The sequence below is a fragment of the Pseudopodoces humilis genome, chromosome 1, assembly GCF_049639895.1.
Source record: "Pseudopodoces humilis isolate 2021_Gansu_Grassland_sample_001 chromosome 1, ASM4963989v1, whole genome shotgun sequence".
Lineage (NCBI taxonomy): Eukaryota > Metazoa > Chordata > Aves > Passeriformes > Paridae > Pseudopodoces > Pseudopodoces humilis.
This window is the reverse complement of record NC_142200.1, coordinates 137,276,143-137,297,084: the sequence shown is the minus strand read 5'-3', so window position 1 is coordinate 137,297,084 and position 20,942 is coordinate 137,276,143. Positions and strand designations below refer to the sequence as shown.

General features: G+C 41.6%; 1 protein-coding gene and 1 long non-coding RNA gene across 16 annotated transcripts in view; both read right to left on the bottom strand.

Moving 5' to 3' along the window:
• Window positions 1-993: 993 nt before the first annotated feature.
• Window positions 994-7,508, bottom strand: LOC106628009 (uncharacterized). Its single transcript, XR_001331193.2, has 3 exons — window positions 7,333-7,508; window positions 5,001-5,083; window positions 994-2,605 (listed from the first exon to the last, which is right to left on the bottom strand). It is a non-coding gene; the product is annotated as an uncharacterized LOC106628009 (long non-coding RNA).
• Window positions 7,509-7,664: 156 nt separating this feature from the next.
• The window catches only part of SVIL (supervillin), a 133,972-nt gene continuing 120,694 nt past the window's right edge, over window positions 7,665-20,942 (bottom strand). For all 15 annotated transcript variants that reach the window (XM_088063102.1, XM_014248502.2, XM_088063088.1 and 12 more), the window contains 15 exons: window positions 20,162-20,298; window positions 19,494-19,641; window positions 19,224-19,369; window positions 18,223-18,398; window positions 17,978-18,122; window positions 17,254-17,530; window positions 15,432-15,583; window positions 14,189-14,294; window positions 13,185-13,392; window positions 12,235-12,368; window positions 11,426-11,581; window positions 10,878-11,021; window positions 10,038-10,159; window positions 9,076-9,231; window positions 7,665-8,948 (listed from right to left, as the gene is read on the bottom strand). In XM_088063102.1, coding sequence (XP_087919228.1) covers window positions 8,862-8,948; window positions 9,076-9,231; window positions 10,038-10,159; window positions 10,878-11,021; window positions 11,426-11,581; window positions 12,235-12,368; window positions 13,185-13,392; window positions 14,189-14,294; window positions 15,432-15,583; window positions 17,254-17,530; window positions 17,978-18,122; window positions 18,223-18,398; window positions 19,224-19,369; window positions 19,494-19,641; window positions 20,162-20,298 — 2,294 coding nt within the window. In that variant the 3' untranslated portion in view covers window positions 7,665-8,861. The remainder of the gene's footprint in view (window positions 8,949-9,075; window positions 9,232-10,037; window positions 10,160-10,877; window positions 11,022-11,425; window positions 11,582-12,234; window positions 12,369-13,184; window positions 13,393-14,188; window positions 14,295-15,431; window positions 15,584-17,253; window positions 17,531-17,977; window positions 18,123-18,222; window positions 18,399-19,223; window positions 19,370-19,493; window positions 19,642-20,161; window positions 20,299-20,942) is intronic.

Here is a 20,942-nt window from a genome sequence, read left to right as displayed (position 1 = left end):
CAGCTATGCTCTCCACAATTACTCCAGAGCAAGGAATGCCACAGAACCCTGGGTGTGCCAGGAAGTCATTCCCGGAGCTGCCACATGAAACAGGAGCTCAGCACCAGCTTGCTTAGACCAGCTACCAGATAATGAACTGCCAGGGAAATTGCTCGTCCCCAAAAACTGCCCCCGCTGAAGCGCTGGCGACAGCTTGGATTCAGTCCTCTTCCCTCTCCTTTGTGCTATGTGCCATGGTCCCCAAAGGGCCACTACAGTTCTTACGGCCAAAATACAATTTTGTCTTTTTCATGTGCTTCGGGATGGAGGAATGTGGTTCATGCCAACCACAGCTCTCCTCCCCCGCCTGGGAGACGCCTGCATGGCGAGAAGTTTGGGTCAGGGTAGGTCTGACACCCCGGTAGGATTTCAGAGGGGCAAATGCGGCTGCTAAAGGTTCTGGGGAGGGGCTCCTGCAGCCCTTTCGTAGCGCAGTGCCAGGGTCACACGGCGGCCAAGGTTGGGCTGTGGCACTGCTCTGCCACCCCTGAGGCCGAGCCGGGCACGGAAGCCATCGCACGCAGCCGTGACCTGCTACGGGAGAAGGGCCCCTTGGGAAGGCAGTGGCAGCCGGCGGTCGCTGTTTGTGCCGCTGCCGCGAGTCCCTGCGCAGGGCAGAGCTGTGACCGGGGCCGGTCCCAGCAAGCTCGCCCGGGGCCGTGTGGCGATGGCCGGGGCTGCCGGGGCCGGTCCCAGCAAGCTCGCCCGGGGCCGTGTGGCGATGGCCGGGCTCCGCGCCCGCCGGACCCCGCCGCGCACAGTGAGGGCAGCCCGGGCCCGCGGGCGGCGGCGTGGCGCCCCCTGCAGGCCGCGGGGCCGCATGGCGGCGGCGTCCGGGCGGGAAGGAGGAAAGAGGGAGAAGGGGGAAGCCGAGGCCGGGCTGAGGCGGCCCGCGGGGCGTAACGCCGGGGCAGAAGTTGCTTGCAGGGCTGTGGGGAGGCATGAGGGGAAAGGGCGGCCGGCAGTGCACAGCCGGAGCGATCGGCTGCTCAGCCCTGCAACACGGACACCGTGCTGCTGCGAGAGGTGCTCGTCCCCGCGTTCCCGTGGTGTTCCCGTCCCAGCCCTGCACCGGCGCCTGCAAACGCTTGGCCAGATGGGGGGCACAGTGAAGTGCCCCGCGGCAACACAACAACCTGAGTCCAGCTCGGGTTCGGCCAGAGGATGGGGTAAGCCTGGACGGCGATGATGCTGTCACGGCAATCAGGGTCCAGGCAGCCCGGAGTGAGCCGGGGTGGGGACGGGGCAGCAGCCCTGCCCCCCTGCGTTACCTGCGCAGCAGCGTTACCTGGGTGGTGCCGCAGCCGCTCATCCGCCCAGCCGGGCACCCGCTCTCGCAGGATCCGACGGCCGTGACTCCTGTGATGCAGCACGAACACGGGACAAGGACAAGCTCCCATTAAATTCAAACAAGGCCGGCAGCCTTCAGCCACTTCATAATACAAAATGAAAGAACTTCTAACTACTCTGTTCTGGCGCTTTTCCAATGGTTTTTCCTCGTCTCTTCCCACCTAAGAAGGCTCAATCATTATCCCATCTACCAGGACATATACCAGTATCCTCATTAGCATACATCCTCTAGCAGCTTTTCCTGGGCTCTGGCTGCTTTCCCACACATGGCTCAGTTGCTTCTTTGGGAAGTGGTGCTTTAAAGGTTTTCCAACTCTTCTGGAAGAGTTTGGCTAAAACAAGGGAAGGATTCAGAAAGAACCAACCTATAACAGATCCCTCCTATGACAGAGTGGGGAGGTCACAAGTGCATGTGCTCCCAAAAGCTCCATTTCCACACTTGGTTGTGTTTGATAAGGACCATTTCATTCTTGAGATAGAACATGGAAATAAATCTGCTGCTGCCAAGCTCTCACAGACCACTGCCTCTTCTGTGTCATCAGAAATGAGGCAGATGTGGTACGAAAGATCCTCAAAATACAAAACCACATATTCTTCTAGCATTTGATCTTATGGTGTATGAACATCAACAAGTGAAGTGTGTTGGGACAGGTGGTATCTTGTTAGTCCAACCAATACGGGTTCTTCATAAGCCTCACCTTATAAAGTCTTTGCACATATTTTAACCTGTAGGTATTCTACAGTGGCATCTGTCCAAACTGGGACCAAGACCAGTGGTGGTTCCAGAGTATCTCATAGGTCATTCCTGAAGGGCTCCAGCTTGTCCCTGTATTGCTCAGACTCGGGATTTTCAAAGTTCATTCCTGTTGCTGCCCAGTGTAATTTTGGTTGGACCTTCTATGCTTCATGTCACTTCCAGTCTTCAGTCCTGCATCTGTTACTGCAGAGATTGTGTTGGAAATCTTTGCTCTCCAGAAGCATGTTTGGCAGAATGCTTAGTTCTGTCAAAACCAAAAAACATTGCAAAAATTAAGTCTGTTTTGCTGGAAATTTTAGTACTAAAGTAAACCAGAGGCTTCTGGATGAAGTCAAAACCTCAAACTCTTTCTGGTAGTTTTCCTTTTGTGAAATGTTCAACCTTCCTTAGTATTTATTGCGCTGGTGTGGTGCAGTACGGTTCTGCTTCTGGTTTGCAGCCAAATTTTCAAAATCTTTTCTGAAATAGAGAATAATATTTCCCAAATCATTAATAAACCACTTGGAAAGAACTGGGGTGGTGGTGGTGGGGTGGGTGTAGGGGGAAATACACCCCCTAAAACTGTACAGCAAGGTACCAGCAATTATATTCCTCAAATATGAAAGAATTGTTTAAAAAAACACCCACATATTTAAATTGTAAAACTTCAGTGAAATGAGGGTAGCAGTCAGAGTTGGAAAAAGAAAAAGCATTAGAACTAGCAGAGATTTTACTTGGAAATGACTTACATAAATGACTTGAGTTCAAAAACAGCTTTCGAAGTGAAATGATAAAATATTGCCTGGGCCTCTGTAGATAAACCAAGCCAAATCAATTACTTTTCTTCTATAAGTCATGACCACTTTATAAAGTATAGAGTGAGCAAACAGAGGCACTAATAATAAAGTGTTACAACTTCAACAACATTACTATATACAACATCCAATTTTGGGAGTAGGAAGCAGATGCCTTCAACAACAGGCAGTTGCCATAACTGAGGGTAGTGATTGTATTGAGGTTATATGTTCACTGGTTGCTTAAAGACAATTAATAGCCACATGTGCAAACAGTTAACAATTTATACAGCACATATCTAAATTAAAGGAATTAAACATCAGTGTTCTGCTACGAAGCACAGGTGGCTCAGCAATTGCCACTGTAAAATGAACAGGCTGGTTAGCACAGCCTGGAACACAGGCTGCAGAGAGATCGGGAAGTGTAAAAATGGAGCTGAGCAGGTATCAGTTTGTAAAATAGCAAATGGGGTCACTAAAGATTGCTTTCTCCTGACTTCCCTTGCTCCTTCAGCAGTGCATGCACTCTAAGACTTTTCTCTCGTTCAGTAACTTGGCAATTCCATGGGCAGGTCCCTGCAGAGGAGAGAGTGGAACTTTGGGGTGATTTAGGCAACATTTGCAGCTGTGGTGCAGGCAGCCCCTCAAGACCTCTTCCAGCTTGGCTGGCTTGGTGAGCCAGAAGTGTAGAAATGCATGATTGCAAGGGTTTGCCAGCACAGGGCCTGGACTGTGTGTGCAGCACGTGTAGCAGAGCCAAGGACCTCAGGTGCACAATCAGTACCTTTTACCATGGATCTTTACAACTGACTCTGTCTTCTGCTTGAACAGATAAAGGAGAGTTTTCTCCATATACCCCAGTTCCTTACTGCAATAAGAGAGCAGAAAAATAATGTTTCTTATACATAAATATGCTATCTTTTAGCAACAGATTGTAAGAAATTTGCCTAGTCTGGTCCTTGCTGTGAAAATACATTTTGTGCTAGTCCAAAGGCTACACCGAGCAGGATTTACAAAGCTTTATAAAAGTGGCACTCTGTTGCCAAGAGGGCAACTGTCAATGGATCAGGACTGCATGTGAATGTGTCATGTGGCTGCCCTTATGACTGTGGCTGTAAAAACAGGATGAGGACATCTTTGCCCCTTGGGTTGTACATCCTTGTGAAGAGTACAAAATCTGACATGAAAATGTGAAGATGCAGTCCCTGCTGCTGATCTCATGTGCCTGCTGCGTGGGCACTTGGGCATACTGCACCAATTCTCCAAGGAATAAAGGACAGGAAGCACCCAAAGGCAAAGTACCAGCTGCACAAACATGATAGTGTGCAGAGTGTATGGTACTCCCTCTTTTTCACCATTCCTCTGAAATATGCTGCACTTTAGGAGGAACACAGAGACAATGATTTACTTAACTCCATCTCTAGAGCATGCAGCATTATGGGTTGGTTGAGTTTGCTTCTTCAGTGGCTTTCCAGCTCTTGGAATAGTCCCTGCATGACTGGCTCCCAGCCCACAGTGCTCTTGGTGACCCCAGAGCGCAGAGACACATGGAAGAAGACTGTCCTACCCGTGAGAAAGGGCTGCTGGTGAAATCCTGCCATATAGCTCTGCATTTCTCACTCTACCTTTGAGTCTCACAAACTGGAAAATCCCACATGAAACATTCTTAATACAGAGAAGATCTTGGAGCTGCTAAACAGAGTTTAAGAGGACCTGTGAGTCACAAAACAAGTGGCTGCATCCTTCTTCTGCTGGAATTAGTTGTGCTTATTTGGGCTGTGCCTTTGTCCACGGACAGGTTTTGTACTTGTTCACCTCAGAAGTCAGTGCTCATAAAAATATTGCTAGCAAGAAGCCAGTACAACACACACAGAGCTTATTGTGAAGGAAAAAATATTAAAATATTTTATTATTATTATAGGACCAGGACTGTTGAATTAAGATAGAGGAGAACCAACACTGTGACAGCACCATCCTACAGTGACAGGTTTCAACAAAACTTATCCACAGAGCCAGTATGAATGAGGAAACTGCACTGACCCTCTAGGCTGTTCTTTGGGCAGTTTTAGCTACTACCTCACCTTGATAGCAGCAGGAGTTTCAATCAGCTGTTATTCTCAGATTAGCTGTTCTTCCAGGTGCTCCTCTTACTCCACTATTCAAACTGCATGAAAACAACACAAATCAGCATTAATCTTACAGGGTATATACATAAGAGAGCAGAGGAGAGAAAACAAACCTGGAATTTCAAGCACTGCACCCCAAATCCCTTCATCCCCATCAATTCACCAATCCAATCTGAGGAGGAAAGTTAAAAGCATTCATCTACCTGGGGCAGCATCTCAGGCTTGTATGGTCAACCCCATGCTGCTGCCCTGTGAGAAGGAAACTGTCCTCAGAGCCAGTACTGACTGGCTGAGCTCAGTCCTCACCCTGTGCCCAAAAGGGAATTCCCTGCAGCATCAGCTGTTAGCAACCAGCATCATACTGGGAGTATGCATCAAGTGAACTGGAGCCTCAGTGGAAAGGAGGCACTTGAGCTATTTCTCATCTACTACTTGATCCAAAAGGGAAACATTGACTGGGAATTAGAAGCAGAGACTGGTGAAACTGTTCTTCCCCAGTGCAGCCAAGCAGGGTTGATGTTGTGGGGAACCTGTCCCACCAGCTGAAACCTCTGTCCCGGGAGAGCTGTGCAAACACTGGGACTCACCACAGCAACCTGCCACTGCCCCTTTCCACAAAAGCACCACAGGCTTTCAGAGCAGCTCAGAATCAGCTTTCACCAGTTCTGCACATTGGTCAACGATTCCGCCTCAGCTGAGTATCTGTCTGGGAGACTGGTGGGACAGCAGTAGACAGAAGAAAGTTCTCCCAAATGATTAGTTTGGGTTTTTTTCTCCTTTTTCCTTATCTCCCATTTTCTCTCCTCTTCTGGCTGCTGCATACAGGTTGCAGATTTTTCAGACATAATGTTTTATTTGCTCTTTCGGCAGACTAATGTATTCACATTTCCAGCCCATTTCATTTGCTAACAAATGTGGGGACGAATAATTGTGTTATCAAAGAACAGTACTTTTAAGAGTCAGGATGGGGCAGTTTTAAACCATAAGAAATATAATTGTGACTCAATGCCTCAAAGCTACAGAATTGACAGAAAACACATAATTCCATGTTCAATGTACTACCTTTTCCATGTGCACACTCCCTACACCAGAAACTTTGCCTAAACATGGAGTTCTTGTGTGTCTCTTTGAAAAAAGCAAAGAACACCAGGTAACCCAGGCAAGCAATCAAACCAACCCTGTCCCCCTACCCAGACAAGACATGTTTCAGCTATTTTCCCCATGCAGGGCTCTAAAACCAGTTCATAAATATTTCAATGGCCCTTTGTAATTTGCCATAAACGGCATGCCTGTAGTGGAAAGGTAAGGTAGCAGAAGGTTAAAGCATAATCTACAGGTCTGCCTAAGGCCTTGCACTGATTTGCTTTCTGTTGTCAGCTTCACATTTCAGGAAAGCATTTTGATAAGTAACAAGTATATAATGGATAATAAAGTATTTTCTGCAAAATCTTAAAGCTTTCCTGGGCAATGTTATGAGCAAAGCACCCAGTTAGAAAGTTGGGTTCTGTGTCCTGGTTCATGGAACTGGGCCATTAGATATGAAATAGTGTAAAATTTACAGGAATTCTGAGATCTGGCAACAGTTTCAGTGCCTATGGCCTCTTTCACTGGCTCTTCTTGTCTTTCAGCTGAGATTCTGAAGGCTTTAGAGGTGGGTGAATGTTGCCCTTCAGCAGCACTTGAAGGACTGATAATGCTTTCAAGGAAAAAAAGCAAATGATACTACCCTGTCAGAGGGAAAAACAAGGTCAATCATGCTATGCAAATCAGCTCTCTGTTGGAGAGAAAAATCAAAACAGAGGAATCTGCTACCCTCATGGTACAGACTGAACATGAATAATCAAAACCTAATTCCTGCTTGATTTTATCACCAGAGAGGGTGAAAGAGGAAAATATATGGGTGCAAAAATACTTGCATGAATATGTAATGACTTTGGAAACATCTCAGTGCATGAAAAATAAATTTGTCACTATAAAGCCCTGCATTTTCAAACTAACAGTTCAGGACCTCTGAGGACCTGGCATCTAAACAGTTTTTTGCTGGCATCTATGTAAGAAGCATTCTGGCTCTGAATACTGTTCCTAACATTTTCATTTCAGTTCTTGACAGAAACCAGTACATGAAAGGAAATACTCCAGTGCTGAAAATTCACCTGTAAGATCTCATGTCAGATGAATAGTACTTGTGTATTTCTAAGTTTTTAATTAATTTACTATAAGACTTGATTACAGCTTACCAAGCCATCTGTCAAAACAAGATTCACTTTAACTATGGAGCAATACTTACTGCAGATCTTGCAGAAATCCATGCCTCACACATTCAAAAATCCTGCTTCAAGGCCCTTGGCCTAGGAGAGTGACAAGAACAGCAACAGGCACCACCCCCAAGCCAGGAGGAGCTCTAAATGGTTGCAGGGCAGAAGGAAAGCCAGGAATGAAAATGTGAAACCCACTAGGATACCAGAGGAGAACCACACAGCTTATTATAGAAATGCCAAATGCCTGAAAAACATTTCAAACCATTAGCAAATATTTACTTGAAGATTCTATTCAGTGACCCAACTGACTGAGTAAAAACAATTTTGTCTTCAGTGCTTATTGAAAGAATGGACACAATGCTCATTTTCAATTCAAATTTTACTCCCAATTGCACAAAAGTTGAAAAGATTTTTTTCAAATTTTGAAAACCAGCATAATAATTTTGGTTTCATATATAAAACAGTGAAATCCAAAGAATACAGAGTCGTGTAACTTACATGTTCCAATATTCAGCTTTAAAGTTTTCCCCAACTTTATCTCATACATTGATTATTTTCTACATTATCTGCTTCTCAAATTATAACTCTGTACAATACCCACAGACATCTAGGGTTAAAATATTTTGAGAAAAGACTATGTTATGGAAGGTTCCAATGCTAATACAGATTACAGTACAAATTAACAAGTCAGAGCATTGCTAAGAGTTTATTCAGAAGCTTTTTACTTTCAGTTCTTATATCACAAAAGACATGTTTAATGTTTACAACAAGTATTAGAAACTGAGATGTTTTTATTTCTACTATTATAAAAGTAACATAGGAGACTGTTCTAAGCCATCTTCAAAATGCAGACCAATCTTTTTTTTTTTTGTATATAAACTGTACACAAAAAACAAGGCACTATACATTTTTGGATAATAAAGTATAAAGGTTGATTTGCATCGTTTCTCAAGAAATCCATGCTATAAATACAAACGCTTTGTTCGGTTTAGCACCTGAAGCAGCACTGAGAACAATTATTAACTATTGCAAAGAGAAACTTTTCAGAATGCAAAGGAGATACATATGGGTGGTATAGCTAATTCAGTAAAAGCAACTGCCATCCAGCTGCTTTTCTGTAGTTTTGACATGGACGTCTTGAAAGTGAATATATATTGCATTGTTAAATACATACTTGTTCTATGTGTTTATATAAATATAAATTCTTTGTAATCCACAAACTAACAAAATAACACTTTACAAAGAGAACTTCTTTAGAAACAAAAATGGCAAGTATTGGATATAGCCAAAGGACACCTGCAGCAGTAGCTCAAGAAGCTACTGTTTAAGTGCATAGGAGAACAGAGCTTAAACACATTACCTTTAAGAATCAAAATTTAATTCCATCTTCAAAGAGTTCTCTTGGCCTTTTATTATAATATTACACACCTCCAGATAGGTAGTCACTAATAACTTCAGATTATTTTTATTTGTTCTGTAAATGTAGGGTACAATTCTTCTAAAGGACATAGAAAGTGAGAGTGGACATCCCTTTAGTGCTCACGTCCATAAACACAGCTTAGAAAAGTCCTTTTGCCTTCTTCAGGTTAACCTGCTTCCAAGATGGCAGTGCATTGTACTCCTCTCTTGTCATCTCTAATGCAACCTGCATTTAAAATGAGAGGATGTACTATTAGCAAAAACAACTGATGAGTAGCACAAACAGCAAATTACTTTCTTGCATGGTTAGGCATAGATGCACAGAGTTAACAGTGCACCTATTCTCTCCTTACCTCAAAGTCCTCATCTGAAAGGTAAATTTCAAGCTTCAGTGGATCAACTCCCTCAGGCAGAGGCCTAGCTAAGAGATCTGCTAATGGATACACTGTTTTACACAGCTTGGCCAGCACATCCTCTACAAGTATTATCTGATTAGAAACATCAGCATCCTGGAAGGAGAAAACAAGAGAATAGGATCACAACGCTGAAACCATCAACTGTACCAATGGCCATCTCCGGATGGCATGGGATAACCTGCCCTGCCTGAGCACAAAGCTGTATGTCCAAATGTGCGCACAGGCCAACAGACCTGCCCTACAACAATTTCACAGCTAAAAACTGGTCTGCATTTAGCAGAAGGATATCCTGTACTCCCAGAATCTCAGTTTAAGGCTGAAATCTGTTTACTCATGAAGCCAGCATTTCCTACTATGGATGGCTGCAGAAGACTTACAAAACAGAAAACGTCATTGTGTTGAGATGCCCCTTCATTGAAAGCTTTTAAAGCAGCCTCATGTAATTTGGCTGTGACTCTGAATCCCAGGTGAGGAAGTCAGTAACAGAGCCCTTGGAGCCAGCTGATCCTTCGAGAGGTGTTTTGCTCCCCTGCACTTTGAATGTGGGGAACAGACCAGAACTGCTGCATCATTGCTGCATGACTAAAACAGCTATTCTGTTAAACTCAACCTCTAGCACATCTCTTTCTAAGAGATGATTCAAGTAACACTTCCCTTATGTTTTTAACAAAAAATGAGAAGTTACACGAAAAATAAAACAGCAGTGCCTCTGATATACATATTCCCAGTCAGAATTTAGAATTTAGCTGTTCATTTTTTTCCTGTGCAGACTCCCAATTTGTGCTTTCTAAGTTTAACCTCTGGATCGTGGGGCTTGACAGTGGAAACAACCAATGTTACTGACAACAAAGACACAGTTACTAGCAATAGGAAACAGATTATGCAATGAAAAGATTTACCATTTCTGTGATCTCTGCGATGTCTTCCCTGTGCTCCCAACTTGGGAACATATTAGTGAACGTCAGAGGCTCTAGGCCAGCATGAATTAGATACGATTTTGGGGGCTTCTTTACATTTTTTCCTAAAAACAGTCAAAATACAAAAAGAGAGAAAGAAATAACAAAAAGTACAATATTTTGAAATCTCACCTACTATCCAAAGTTACCTCCTAAGGCTATTTAATTTTTTTTCCTGAAAAGCTGAAGCAGTTTAAGGGAGAAAGAATAAATTTTCCAGCATTTCTTTTTAATTAATATGGGACCTTTTAACATGTTTTGCATTATTCTTACACCTGCCTTTTACTGTATCTGACTGCAAAGATTAAAACATATATGCTGAAAATCCTCAATGGCTACTTCTAACCCAACGTGTTTCTTATCTTAAAGAGACTTTCTTACCTAAAAATAGACTTAGACTAGAGTAAGCAGACTGTAATGGTCTGAAATTAGCCAAATTCAGGTAAATGAAACCTTCTGTATGCTTAGCAGAAGTGTCCTGCCAACAACCAAGCTTAAGCCTGGAGGCTCTTAAGTGAGAATGTTTAAACTGTTAACTTGTGATTCTGAGGTGTAACACATTTTAAATAAAGGCTTTCCACTGAGAGTGGAGTCAGTAGAGAATCTTGGCAATTTGGGAACAATGCTGTTACTAGACAAAGGTTTTGCTAAGAAAGAGTGGAGAATGTATCATTAAATAAACTGATGTTTATTGATAGCATTGGGGGAGCACCTTTCAGCTCAGGATAGAAGGCATGGAAAGGTGTGACACACTCAGACCAGTCAGGCACAGCAGTCTGTTACCTTTGCAGTACCGGAGCACTGTCTCCATGGCGCATTTCCTGTCTGTAGCCCACCTGATTCGAGCTGATCCAGTGATTTTGTTCTCCACAGGCCACCAGCCTTGCCATAGGTACACTTCATGGTGATTGTCAACAAGGAAAAGTGCTACACAGTCAAAAAATAACAAATCCATCATTAGGCACTTATTAGTTTTGTAATCCCCTAAACAACCCCAGTCTCATATTCTTGTCTGCATCACAACAGGATCATTTCACACCTTACCAGTCCCTTTTGTTAATCACCTAGCTAAACTTCAGCTGGACTTTGATTCTCTGATATAAACAATGTATTTTTACAGCAAGCTTCTGGGATACATACATACACTTGATTATTTCTCAGCATCTTCATCATGGAAAAATTACTGTTATTGCTTAGTACCGCATAAGCATCACATGCACATATTTTCCTGTGATATATCAAGTTAAAAGTGCTTACAATTACTAAGACACTGCCTGATGCAGGATATAGTCATCTGTTTTCTTGTTGCTTAAGTATTTTAAAGCACATACCTGGCTGTGGGGCAGTGTAAAGATCCTCTTGCAAGAATGGCATGGAATTGATGACAGCAGGGTCTCTTGAAGGGTAAACATACTCAGTGGCTGAGAATTCTCCTGATGAACTACTGAGGCTGAACAGGCGGGGTGTGAAATTAAACTTTCCAGGATCTTTAAAGAACAAAAATTACGAAGAGTCACAAAAAAAAAAAAGTTAGACTTAATTACAAAAACTAACAATACACTTAAAAAGTGACTGTAAGTTTTCTGGGTTTTGAAAAATCAGGAAGGACAACCAGATGTCTTGAGGGACTAGCAACAGCTGTAAAGAAGCAGAGCTGAGCAGCTGGCTGCCATCAGTCTGAATCCGATCCTGGTTACTTACTATCAGCCATTTCATATCTGGCTGTTTTGCAGCTTAAGTGAAGCAAACCCATCTCAGAGTTAGCTGACAAATTTTCCACTTGGTAAATCAATTCCCCTGCTACCTCTGTTGGCAGTTTCAAAGCAAAGGCTGGATGGGAAAGTGTGCAGAACGGCCGCTTAAACCCCTTCAGAAGAGAAGCAAAATATACTGGTAACCGTGTTAACTACTGCTCTATGCTTCCCGAATACAAAGGGCCAGCACAAGCGGGGGAGAACAAAATGAAACACTTGGTTTTCCAGTACTTTCCTTCTAGAACAGTATTAACTCAGTAAAATATTTGGAAGCATTTCTCTGAAGAACTCAACTACCAAAAAGTTCTTCAAAAACTTTACATTAAATCAGCTCTGTAGACCAGTGAAGTAAAATGTGAGTGCCAAAGCCAGGAAGGCAGGTCTACCTTGCAACATGCAATCATAGGCCTTCCGATCTCTCCTCCCCAATGCGTCCCAGAATCCCAAGGGCTCTGACCCTTCATCACATTCATGAATTGTCACCTTGCTGCTGCTGTGCAGCCCTGCCTCCAGAGGACACCTACAAAACACAAAGAAAGAGTGATCTCGGTGTTCCTGCCCCAAACACAGCTAACACAAAACTGCTGTCCACTCGCATTAGTGGACCCCAAAAGTACCCTAAAGGTTTGTTGTAGACTTCATGCCAACACAGGCACTTTGAAAAATTATCAAAAAAAAAAAGACAGGGAATTTCAACAGCTATTCTTGTAGCATTTGGATCACATTTCTAGAGTGAAGGAGATGCTCACATGAGTTCTCAGTAGGGATTCTCACTGCCTGTTTTTGTAATGGCTGCTGTCCTCCCTGCATGCTTTCCGAAGTTAATTTCCTCTTCCTTATTCACAAGGCTGGATTTTAATCCTCCTACCTACCTCCTACCTAATTTGCTATTCAGAAGTTTAGCATCTCCAAATGGAAAATGACTTTGTTTTAACTGTAATTAGTACAGTAGGAAGAATGTGGATGCCCCATCCCTGGAAGTGTTCAAGGCCAGATTGGATGGGGCTTTGAGCAAGGTGGTCTAGTGGAAGGTATCTCTGTCCATGGCAGGGGGTCTGGAATGACATGATCTTTAAGGTCTTCCACTCTTCAATTCAAAACATTCTATGAGTCTATTAATAAATGCACTTGACCTTCAGTGAAAGTAATTACAGGATATGAGTTTTCTCCACCCTTACCAAACCAACCAACCTTCACTCCTCTTCCTGACTAAGCATGCACATGCTGCATTTGTACTTAGAGGACAGCTTTATTTAATTTCAAATTTTGAGTAAGACTACTTCAAGTAAATTGGTAGTCTATATAATCATCTCCAAAATATAGGTCAGAGACTCACTGTTCTTTTATTTTATTGGCTGCTGTTCTTCCTACATCTTTGGTGTGAGACTGTGCTTTGCAGCCATGCCACAGGTAGATGAGAGCTTTGTTGATATTAAGGACAATCATGGATGTCCTGGAACGCAGGCTGCTGCAGTGACACGCTACTTCAAGTAAGTTTCCTTCACTGGGAACTTCTCCTCGCACGCAATAAAGCCTCCAGTCACCTGAAGGAGACAGGAACAGAGCAGCACTATTAGAAAATCACATGGGACTGAAAATTCAAAACCTCTGCTCTGGAACAGCTGTTCTCATACTGCATGCCTACTTGTCACAGAATGAACTAGCTAAGCACCAGGTTTGGCTAACATTACTTCAGAAACCCTGTGCAGAAAAGATGCCTTCTAAAACCTTGCTACAAGGGTGCAAGTACTGAGAGCTGAAGAGCTTAACAGAGCAGAAGAGTCAAATTCTGCTGCTTTATGTGGTGAAGAAGGGAAACAAACACAGAATTCCTCCTATTCAGCTCCTCTTCCCCTCTGCACCTTAGGAACATAAGGTCACAGTCAAGTGAAAACTGGAACATCTCCAAGCTACACTTCCATTGAAATTCTCCTACCTCCATGACTGCATTCGAAGAATAGGTTACAAAAAGCAATGATTGGGTAATAAAAGCTTAGAGCTTTCTTTGGAGCAGAACTGATCATAAAAACACTTTTCTTTCCCAGACTGTGTAGAAAAGAACCTACTTGAAAGCAAATGGGCACTTGGCTTAAGTAAAACCAAACTAAAAAAAATTGTATGTGCATCTATACAATCAAGTCAGCATGCTCTAGGGTGACAAAACCCATTCTCTGCTCAAAAAAGAAAAAGGGTACCTTGAAACAAAGTATTGCAAAGCTGTCTCAAGGTTTCATGGCATTAATTTTTCTTTTCTACAGAGTATGGTAATTGAATATAAAGCCCTCCACAACAGCTAAAAAAGGATTTTGGGGCAGAAACTCTTAACTAACAATAATTTACTTTGTGCATTTTCTTCTTCCTCTTCCCTTCTTCCAGCATGCACAATCATCCCTCCTTGGAAACACTGCAAGAAGCATGGTGGTTCTTTCCCTTGAAGCACTTGTACCTGGAAATTGAAAACACCACTCTTCAGTAAAAAAATAAAGCAAGTATACAGACTCATGAAAACTGGCCTCTATGGATTATTAAAAATTATATAGTTATGGCCACCCATGAAGATGGCTTTCCTTCTACTTTACAACTGCTGACTATTGTTTAAATTACCATATATCAGTGTGCAATGGGTTCCATATGTGGCCTATTAAAAGAAACCTCTAGCTGGAATCCAGCAATTGAGTTTAAGAGGATAATGGAATACCAAATGAACTTTAATTTAAATTGGTTTAAACTAACCATTTTTTGAATTTTATGAATTTTTACATAATGTGTCCACCTTGATCAATGTTCACTGAAACCATTATGGAGATAACATAGGAACTAAAGATATGAAATGAAATTAAATTAAGATTTCTGTGATAACATGCATGTTCTTTGCTCACTAAACATTGCATTTGGACATAGTCAAATTCCTAAACCAGCTATGTTGCAGAGACTCTCACACTCTTACATTTCTCCTTTATGAACTCTTGTCTTGCTGGTTATTTCTATGCTGCTGTTAAAAAACTAACTAAAGCATGATCAAGGTACAGAAACTAACTTTAAACCACCCATCTGTATGCTGGTAACAGTGGAGCCACAGCAAGCCCAAGTCTGCCTAAAGACAAAGCAAACAAGCTGGTTCTCTCAGCTTCAAACTGAATTTGCTAGAATCTCTGCAAACAATGGAATCAGTATGTAATTACAGAGTAAGCAAATTGAAAATTTCCAACGTATTTTTTTGCCTTGGCCTGTGGAAAGTGCTTCTCCTTAACACTAGGAAGACAGTCCTGCTATCTGAACATGTACTTGAGAGGACAGCATGAATCTGTGTAAGTAATCTTCCCTCTGCAGGGAAGGAAGACCTTCTTCTTCAGCTTTTTTCAGAAATATCCTTAGAAGCAGCATTTGGGAATGACAATCCATAAAGGAGCTTATGTGTCTCTGGCAGTTGGAATAATGTCAAAAGTAATTTTGAGGTCTGACTATTTGTAATGGCAAGAACATGTTTACAGAAAGGGAGGAAGTAAAAAAGATCATTCCTGTTTACTGTTCATGGCTACCCAGACAGGCAAATCTTACCAGGTCTGCCATCTAGAAAGCTCACCTGTGCTCCTCTCTCCTCATCAAGTTCCACTGTCATGAGCGCTGATGTTCCTTTCTCACTCACTGTGGAGTGCCTTCCTTGCCAAAAGAAATACACGCATTTCTCTTTTCCAACAGCCCGTACTTGTTGCTCTCCTTTTTGTCTGCTTCCAACTGTGAAACAGAGAGCACATGCTGAAGAAAGTACTCTGGCTATAGGTTTAAAAAGCACATGGTCTAATCTCAACTGCCAGCTCAGCACTATCCCATCCAGAACAGGAAAGAAAAAATGTGCAATTGAAGGAACATTAGGTCTTCAAGCCAGAGGGTCCCTGTGCAGAGCTGGCATTGTCTCCTCAGGTGGATGTAAGCCCAAAGGCAAAGATGCCTGTGTTGATTGGAGAAAAAGATGTAGAAAGACCTGGTACTATCTGGAGAAAAATAACTGACAACATTTGAGCCAATTTGCATGTGAAATGGTATGTCTAGTAATGTTACCAGAAGAGTGCATTATGGCTCATTTTCCACATAACAAACTGTTCTTTGGCAGCAAGAGAGAGCAGCTGCTTTTTTTTTTTTTCCTTAAGAATTGGTATTTAGTTGTTATGATAAGCAAATAATGTTTACAGCAAGTGAAATTCACAACACAGCCACTTACAGAATATTGCACTCTTTCCAGTGAATAGAGAATAAACACGTAGAATTAAACAAAAGACTTAAAAAACCCAAGAGTTTTAAAACAGATTTTAAAAAAATGTTAAAATGTCTGCCTTGATTCCAGCAGTGCTGAGCAGCATCCAACTGAAACACTTAGGAGAAAGCATCCTGTTTTTTTCAAGTTGAGAATTCTCAAACCACTACTCACTTATAAAATTTATGGGTTTCATTCTTATCTGTACATTCAGCCCATAAAAGTACTGCCTCCTACATAAAAATTTATTCTGTTTTAGAGTGACAGAATATGTTTTCATCCATTTGGATTAGAAGTCTGTTTACAGTTCAGTACTAGTGTTACCCACTTCTCCCAAGACTTACAAGCTTTTGTATTTTTCTTGGATTTGCCAGAATCTGATCTCAACGATCCTGACTGAGACCTACCTACATTTTTTTGGCTAAAAGCCTGAAGCTGTATAACTGTTATGGTGCTTTCAGTTGACTTTAATATACTGCTATTTGGAACAATCAGTTTTAGACTATTTATCTTTAACTTACCACAAAACCCACCTATTCTTAGTTTAGTGCCAAAGGGGAGAGTTCCAATGGGCTTATGGAGCTCCTGGTCCTCAGGCTTTAGCTGCTGCTCTCAGGCTCTTTGTCAGAGCACTGCTGAGCCTCAAATCCAGATCAAGGGGTTTCCAGCAACAGCAGAAAGGATAGCAAGGGCAACGAGCTGGCAAGGGCATTTCCTGTCATTGTTACTGATCTCCATAACCAGCCAAGGTTTTTCTTGTTGCTAAGTCTACCTTGCCTCTTGCAAGACATTCAGACCACTGCCATTAGTCCAGCTGCCTAGTTATTTTGGTATTAAGATGTGGGCATAATTCTGGCTTAATGAACTATCCTGTGAACATGTACACCACCAATGGTGGGTAAAAGCAGAGATGGACAGCATTACATTTGGTGTATTAAAAATAAGTACAACTTCCTTATTTCCTACTGCTTTCTCTCAAACAAAATACACAACTTCACTTTTTAATGACATAGGAAGGCTAAATTAGCGTCCCTAACTTTTTAAGCTGTCTCATATTCATGGAAATCTAGGTCTGGATCTCACCGCTAACAGCAGGAGTTTTAGCTGCACTTCTGCAGGGATAAAATGGAATAAAATGGAATTGTTCACTAACCTGTAGTGCTCACCATGTACTTCCACTTCACCACATATGTGTCTCCCTCATGGAACTGCCCTATGCTTTGCTTAGGCAGTCTACTATAATCAAATTCCAGGATGTGCCAGACATCCACAGAGGCAGTGATAATTTCAAACTGCCTCCCATCTTCTCCTTCTACCAGTCCATAGCCCCGGCCAATATTCATTCCATCCAAGACTGTGCCCACAGCTGTTTGAGGCACAGCTACCATTAGCATGACATCATACGGTTTAGAGTCAGATCTGGATTCTTCCTGTCAGAAAACACAGAGAAGAGATTTCTTTGAGCACAGCATTTTCTTCTTCTTGCCCCACAGTTCCAGTCAAACATTTTGACTCCTGCATATTGCAGTACTTTATTATCTCATGGTCATCATTTGGTACCCTGTCAAAGGCACCTCAGCAGTACTCATTGAGCTGCCTGGCTCATATATAAATAACAATAATAAATAATGTATAATATTATATTTATACATAATGTATATAAAAACAATACATAAAATATAATTATATTATAATCTATAAATAATAGTAATATAAAACAACTCTTTGGGTTCACTGTAGGAGGTGATGTTCTGACCCCTACATCAAAGCCCACAAGATAAAAAAATGTCCTCTTGATCCTTGAGTACAAGATTCCCTGATTGCCATCCCAACTAGGTCATCTAGTTTGAAATACCTAGCATGCTTATTATATGCACCTTCTGGTGAAGGGATTCACTAGAATTCTTCTCATTGAGTTTCTTCAGTTCTGTCCAATCAAGAAATTTTTCTTTGAACAGTATCGTCTCATTATGTTCTGTGAGTCTGCCAAATACAGCCCAGTCTGGGCGTCCCTGTCCCTTTCTGTGCAAGGGAACAAAAGACACAGAATCAAATTAAACACTGTGAAAAGAGGGCAAGAAAACTAAATACCTGCAATGAGACTAAATTAGAGTTACAATACCTGGGTATGAGGGGATTGCATTCTCCTGGGTCCAGAGGATTTATATCACAATTGGAGTAGTCAAAGGTGCCATTCCATAAGTGCTTTGCCAGCTGGAATGCCACTTTTCTTTGTGCTAAAGTAACTTCCTTTCCATGCCATACATATACTTCACTGCCAAAATCAAACACCAGCACCTAAAATCAAAACCAAACAATAAAAAAAAAATCAACCTACCATTAGGTTAGGTGATACCCTGATCCTCCAGCTCCCTTGTGCTGAACAGAAACTCCTCCAAATATGAGTTTCTCCAGTGACAATAACAAGTAGCACTGCAATGCAAGAAAGGACAGGCCAGTGGTCTGCATTGTGATGTCCAGTTTTTGAGGATGATTGGAAGCAAGTAGGGGGAATGCTGTGAGGTGTATCTTTAGCTAAAGTCACTAGCAGGTTAGAGTGTTCTTACTGCTAAAAACCTGGTTCTGTTGCATGACTGACAGCTGTCCAGTTTCAGCAGCTTTCCCTGACATTTAGAGAATGCCTTGTCCTACAGCCAGGGAGGGCTGACAGAACACATAATATAGACAAAAGGCAGCGACTTCAATACTTTCAAGAAAACACATCATGTCTTCATTTTAGAAACCTGCTCTCATTCTGACTTAGATGGGTGAAATGGTTGTTGGAAGAGGAAAAGTTGGCTAAGGGATAGAAATAAAAGCAGATTTTATTTTGTTTTGTTTTTTTCAAAGTGCTACTTGTTTTGCACTTCATGATTCTGGGGTAAGCCACTGTTGGCAAAAAAGATTTACACTTTCTATAACAGTATTTTACTTTGAAGATAATGTGAACTAATTTCTCAAGACCTGCAGGACACTCCTAGACAGAAAAGTGTGCAGAAGCCTTTCAGAAATACAGAGGACCCAGTTATCAGCAATCTTCTTCACGAGCATTTGCAGTTACTACAAGTGATTATCAGCTGCATGTTCCTGCACTTACCACAGGAGCAGTAATTGGCACGATACCTCTTTTGGTTGCAGCAGGGTACATTTTGGCACCTTTCCCCAGTAGTCATCCTCAGGAATGAGTTTATCCTCTACGAGGCGGTAGATGCAATTTGTTTCTATTATTGCAGCTTCATACATTTCATCTTCTTCAGGACTTCCAGCGGCTTAAGGAAAAGAATATCAAAAATAACAAAAAAAAATTAACTTCCAACTATCTTCACTAAAGAGAACTGACTCTACTATTTTATTGTGGTAGAGCATCAGATCTGTAACTATAACAATGCTTACACTGGTAATTTGTCTGTCCACCAAGGAGTTTCCAGAAGTCTTTGGCTGCGTGGGTATGGGTATTTATTCCTTCTTCTATAGTCTGTATATAAGAAGCTCTACAGCCAAGTTCCCTCTTTGTCTGAATTAAAGTTGCAAGTTCTGAAGCCTAAGAGATTAACAGTTATCTGAACAGGATTACTTAAGCCTTTAGAAAACTTGTGCAATATTCTTGCTCAGTAAGAAGGCAAATGAGATATAATACAGCAAATAGAAGAAGAAATGGTTATTATTTATTGCACTAAATAAACAGACACTAGAAAAAAATGTTACAGAAATGCATTCATTCTTTCATTTGCCTTAAAGCAACTGATCTCAGTGGACATGGGAATAAAAAGGACATCCTGCAATTCAGACTATTTTTTTTTTTTGAGTTCAGTCTGTATCCTGAGGATATCCTTTTTTTTTCTTGCAGCTTCACAAACTACACACTCCTTCACAAACATCAGCTTTCATTCAGTGCATGATCTAAAAAATATTTTCAGGAACCCTGCACATCTCCCTTTCACGGACTATCAGTTACATTCCACTTTTTGAGACAATTTGCACTAAGGCTCCATTTCATCAGAGACATATACTGCAATGGTTCTAAAAACAAGTAATAAATAAAACCTCACAACGGTACTGACCTTCGCTTTTTCTATGACATTTGCAAACTCTCCTACCCACAAGAAACATAAATGTGGAGTTAACAACAGGAAACAGTCTCCGCTGTTCAGTGATGAGGCTCTTGGTTCAACTAATCTTGTTTGAACATGTCTTCTTCCTAAAGAGAAAACAAAGCTAATTATATTCCTTCAACTACTACTATCAAATGCCACAATCTGATTTGTTTTGAATGAAATACAAACAACCCCAGCACATGAAGCAAAATATGTGGAAACAGACTGTTTAAGAATAATTAAAAGACTACTACTGTGGAAAAAGAGTTTACTCACAGCAAACAAAACAAATGTTGTCTCCTATCAACTAATATTTCTATTATTTCCTGTTCTTGCTTTAACAACTGTGTCCTTCTGGAAATAAATGAATTAAGTAAAAGGCAGACAGCAGCAAAATTCCAGAACTTACATTTGCTTAAGTGAAATCATAGCACAATTTCTGTAGGCAGTAAAAAGTTTTAAGAATTTAGGAATTTTAAGAATTTTGCTTTCCAAGACCTAGCTTTTTGCAGAATCAGATATGTTACTATGCACAGTAAGGGGAAGTGGAGCAAGAACACTGTCACATCATTTCCAAGTTATATTGAGCACTGTAAGAATGGGACAGTTAAAGAATTTCCACAGGGAATAGCCAAAATTTCTGAAATATTCTGTTTTCCCCTTGGGAAACACACCAGTGGATCAATAAAAACCTATTTATAAGGTTTAACTTTTTTACAGAATTATCACTTATTTTTTCAGGTTTTGG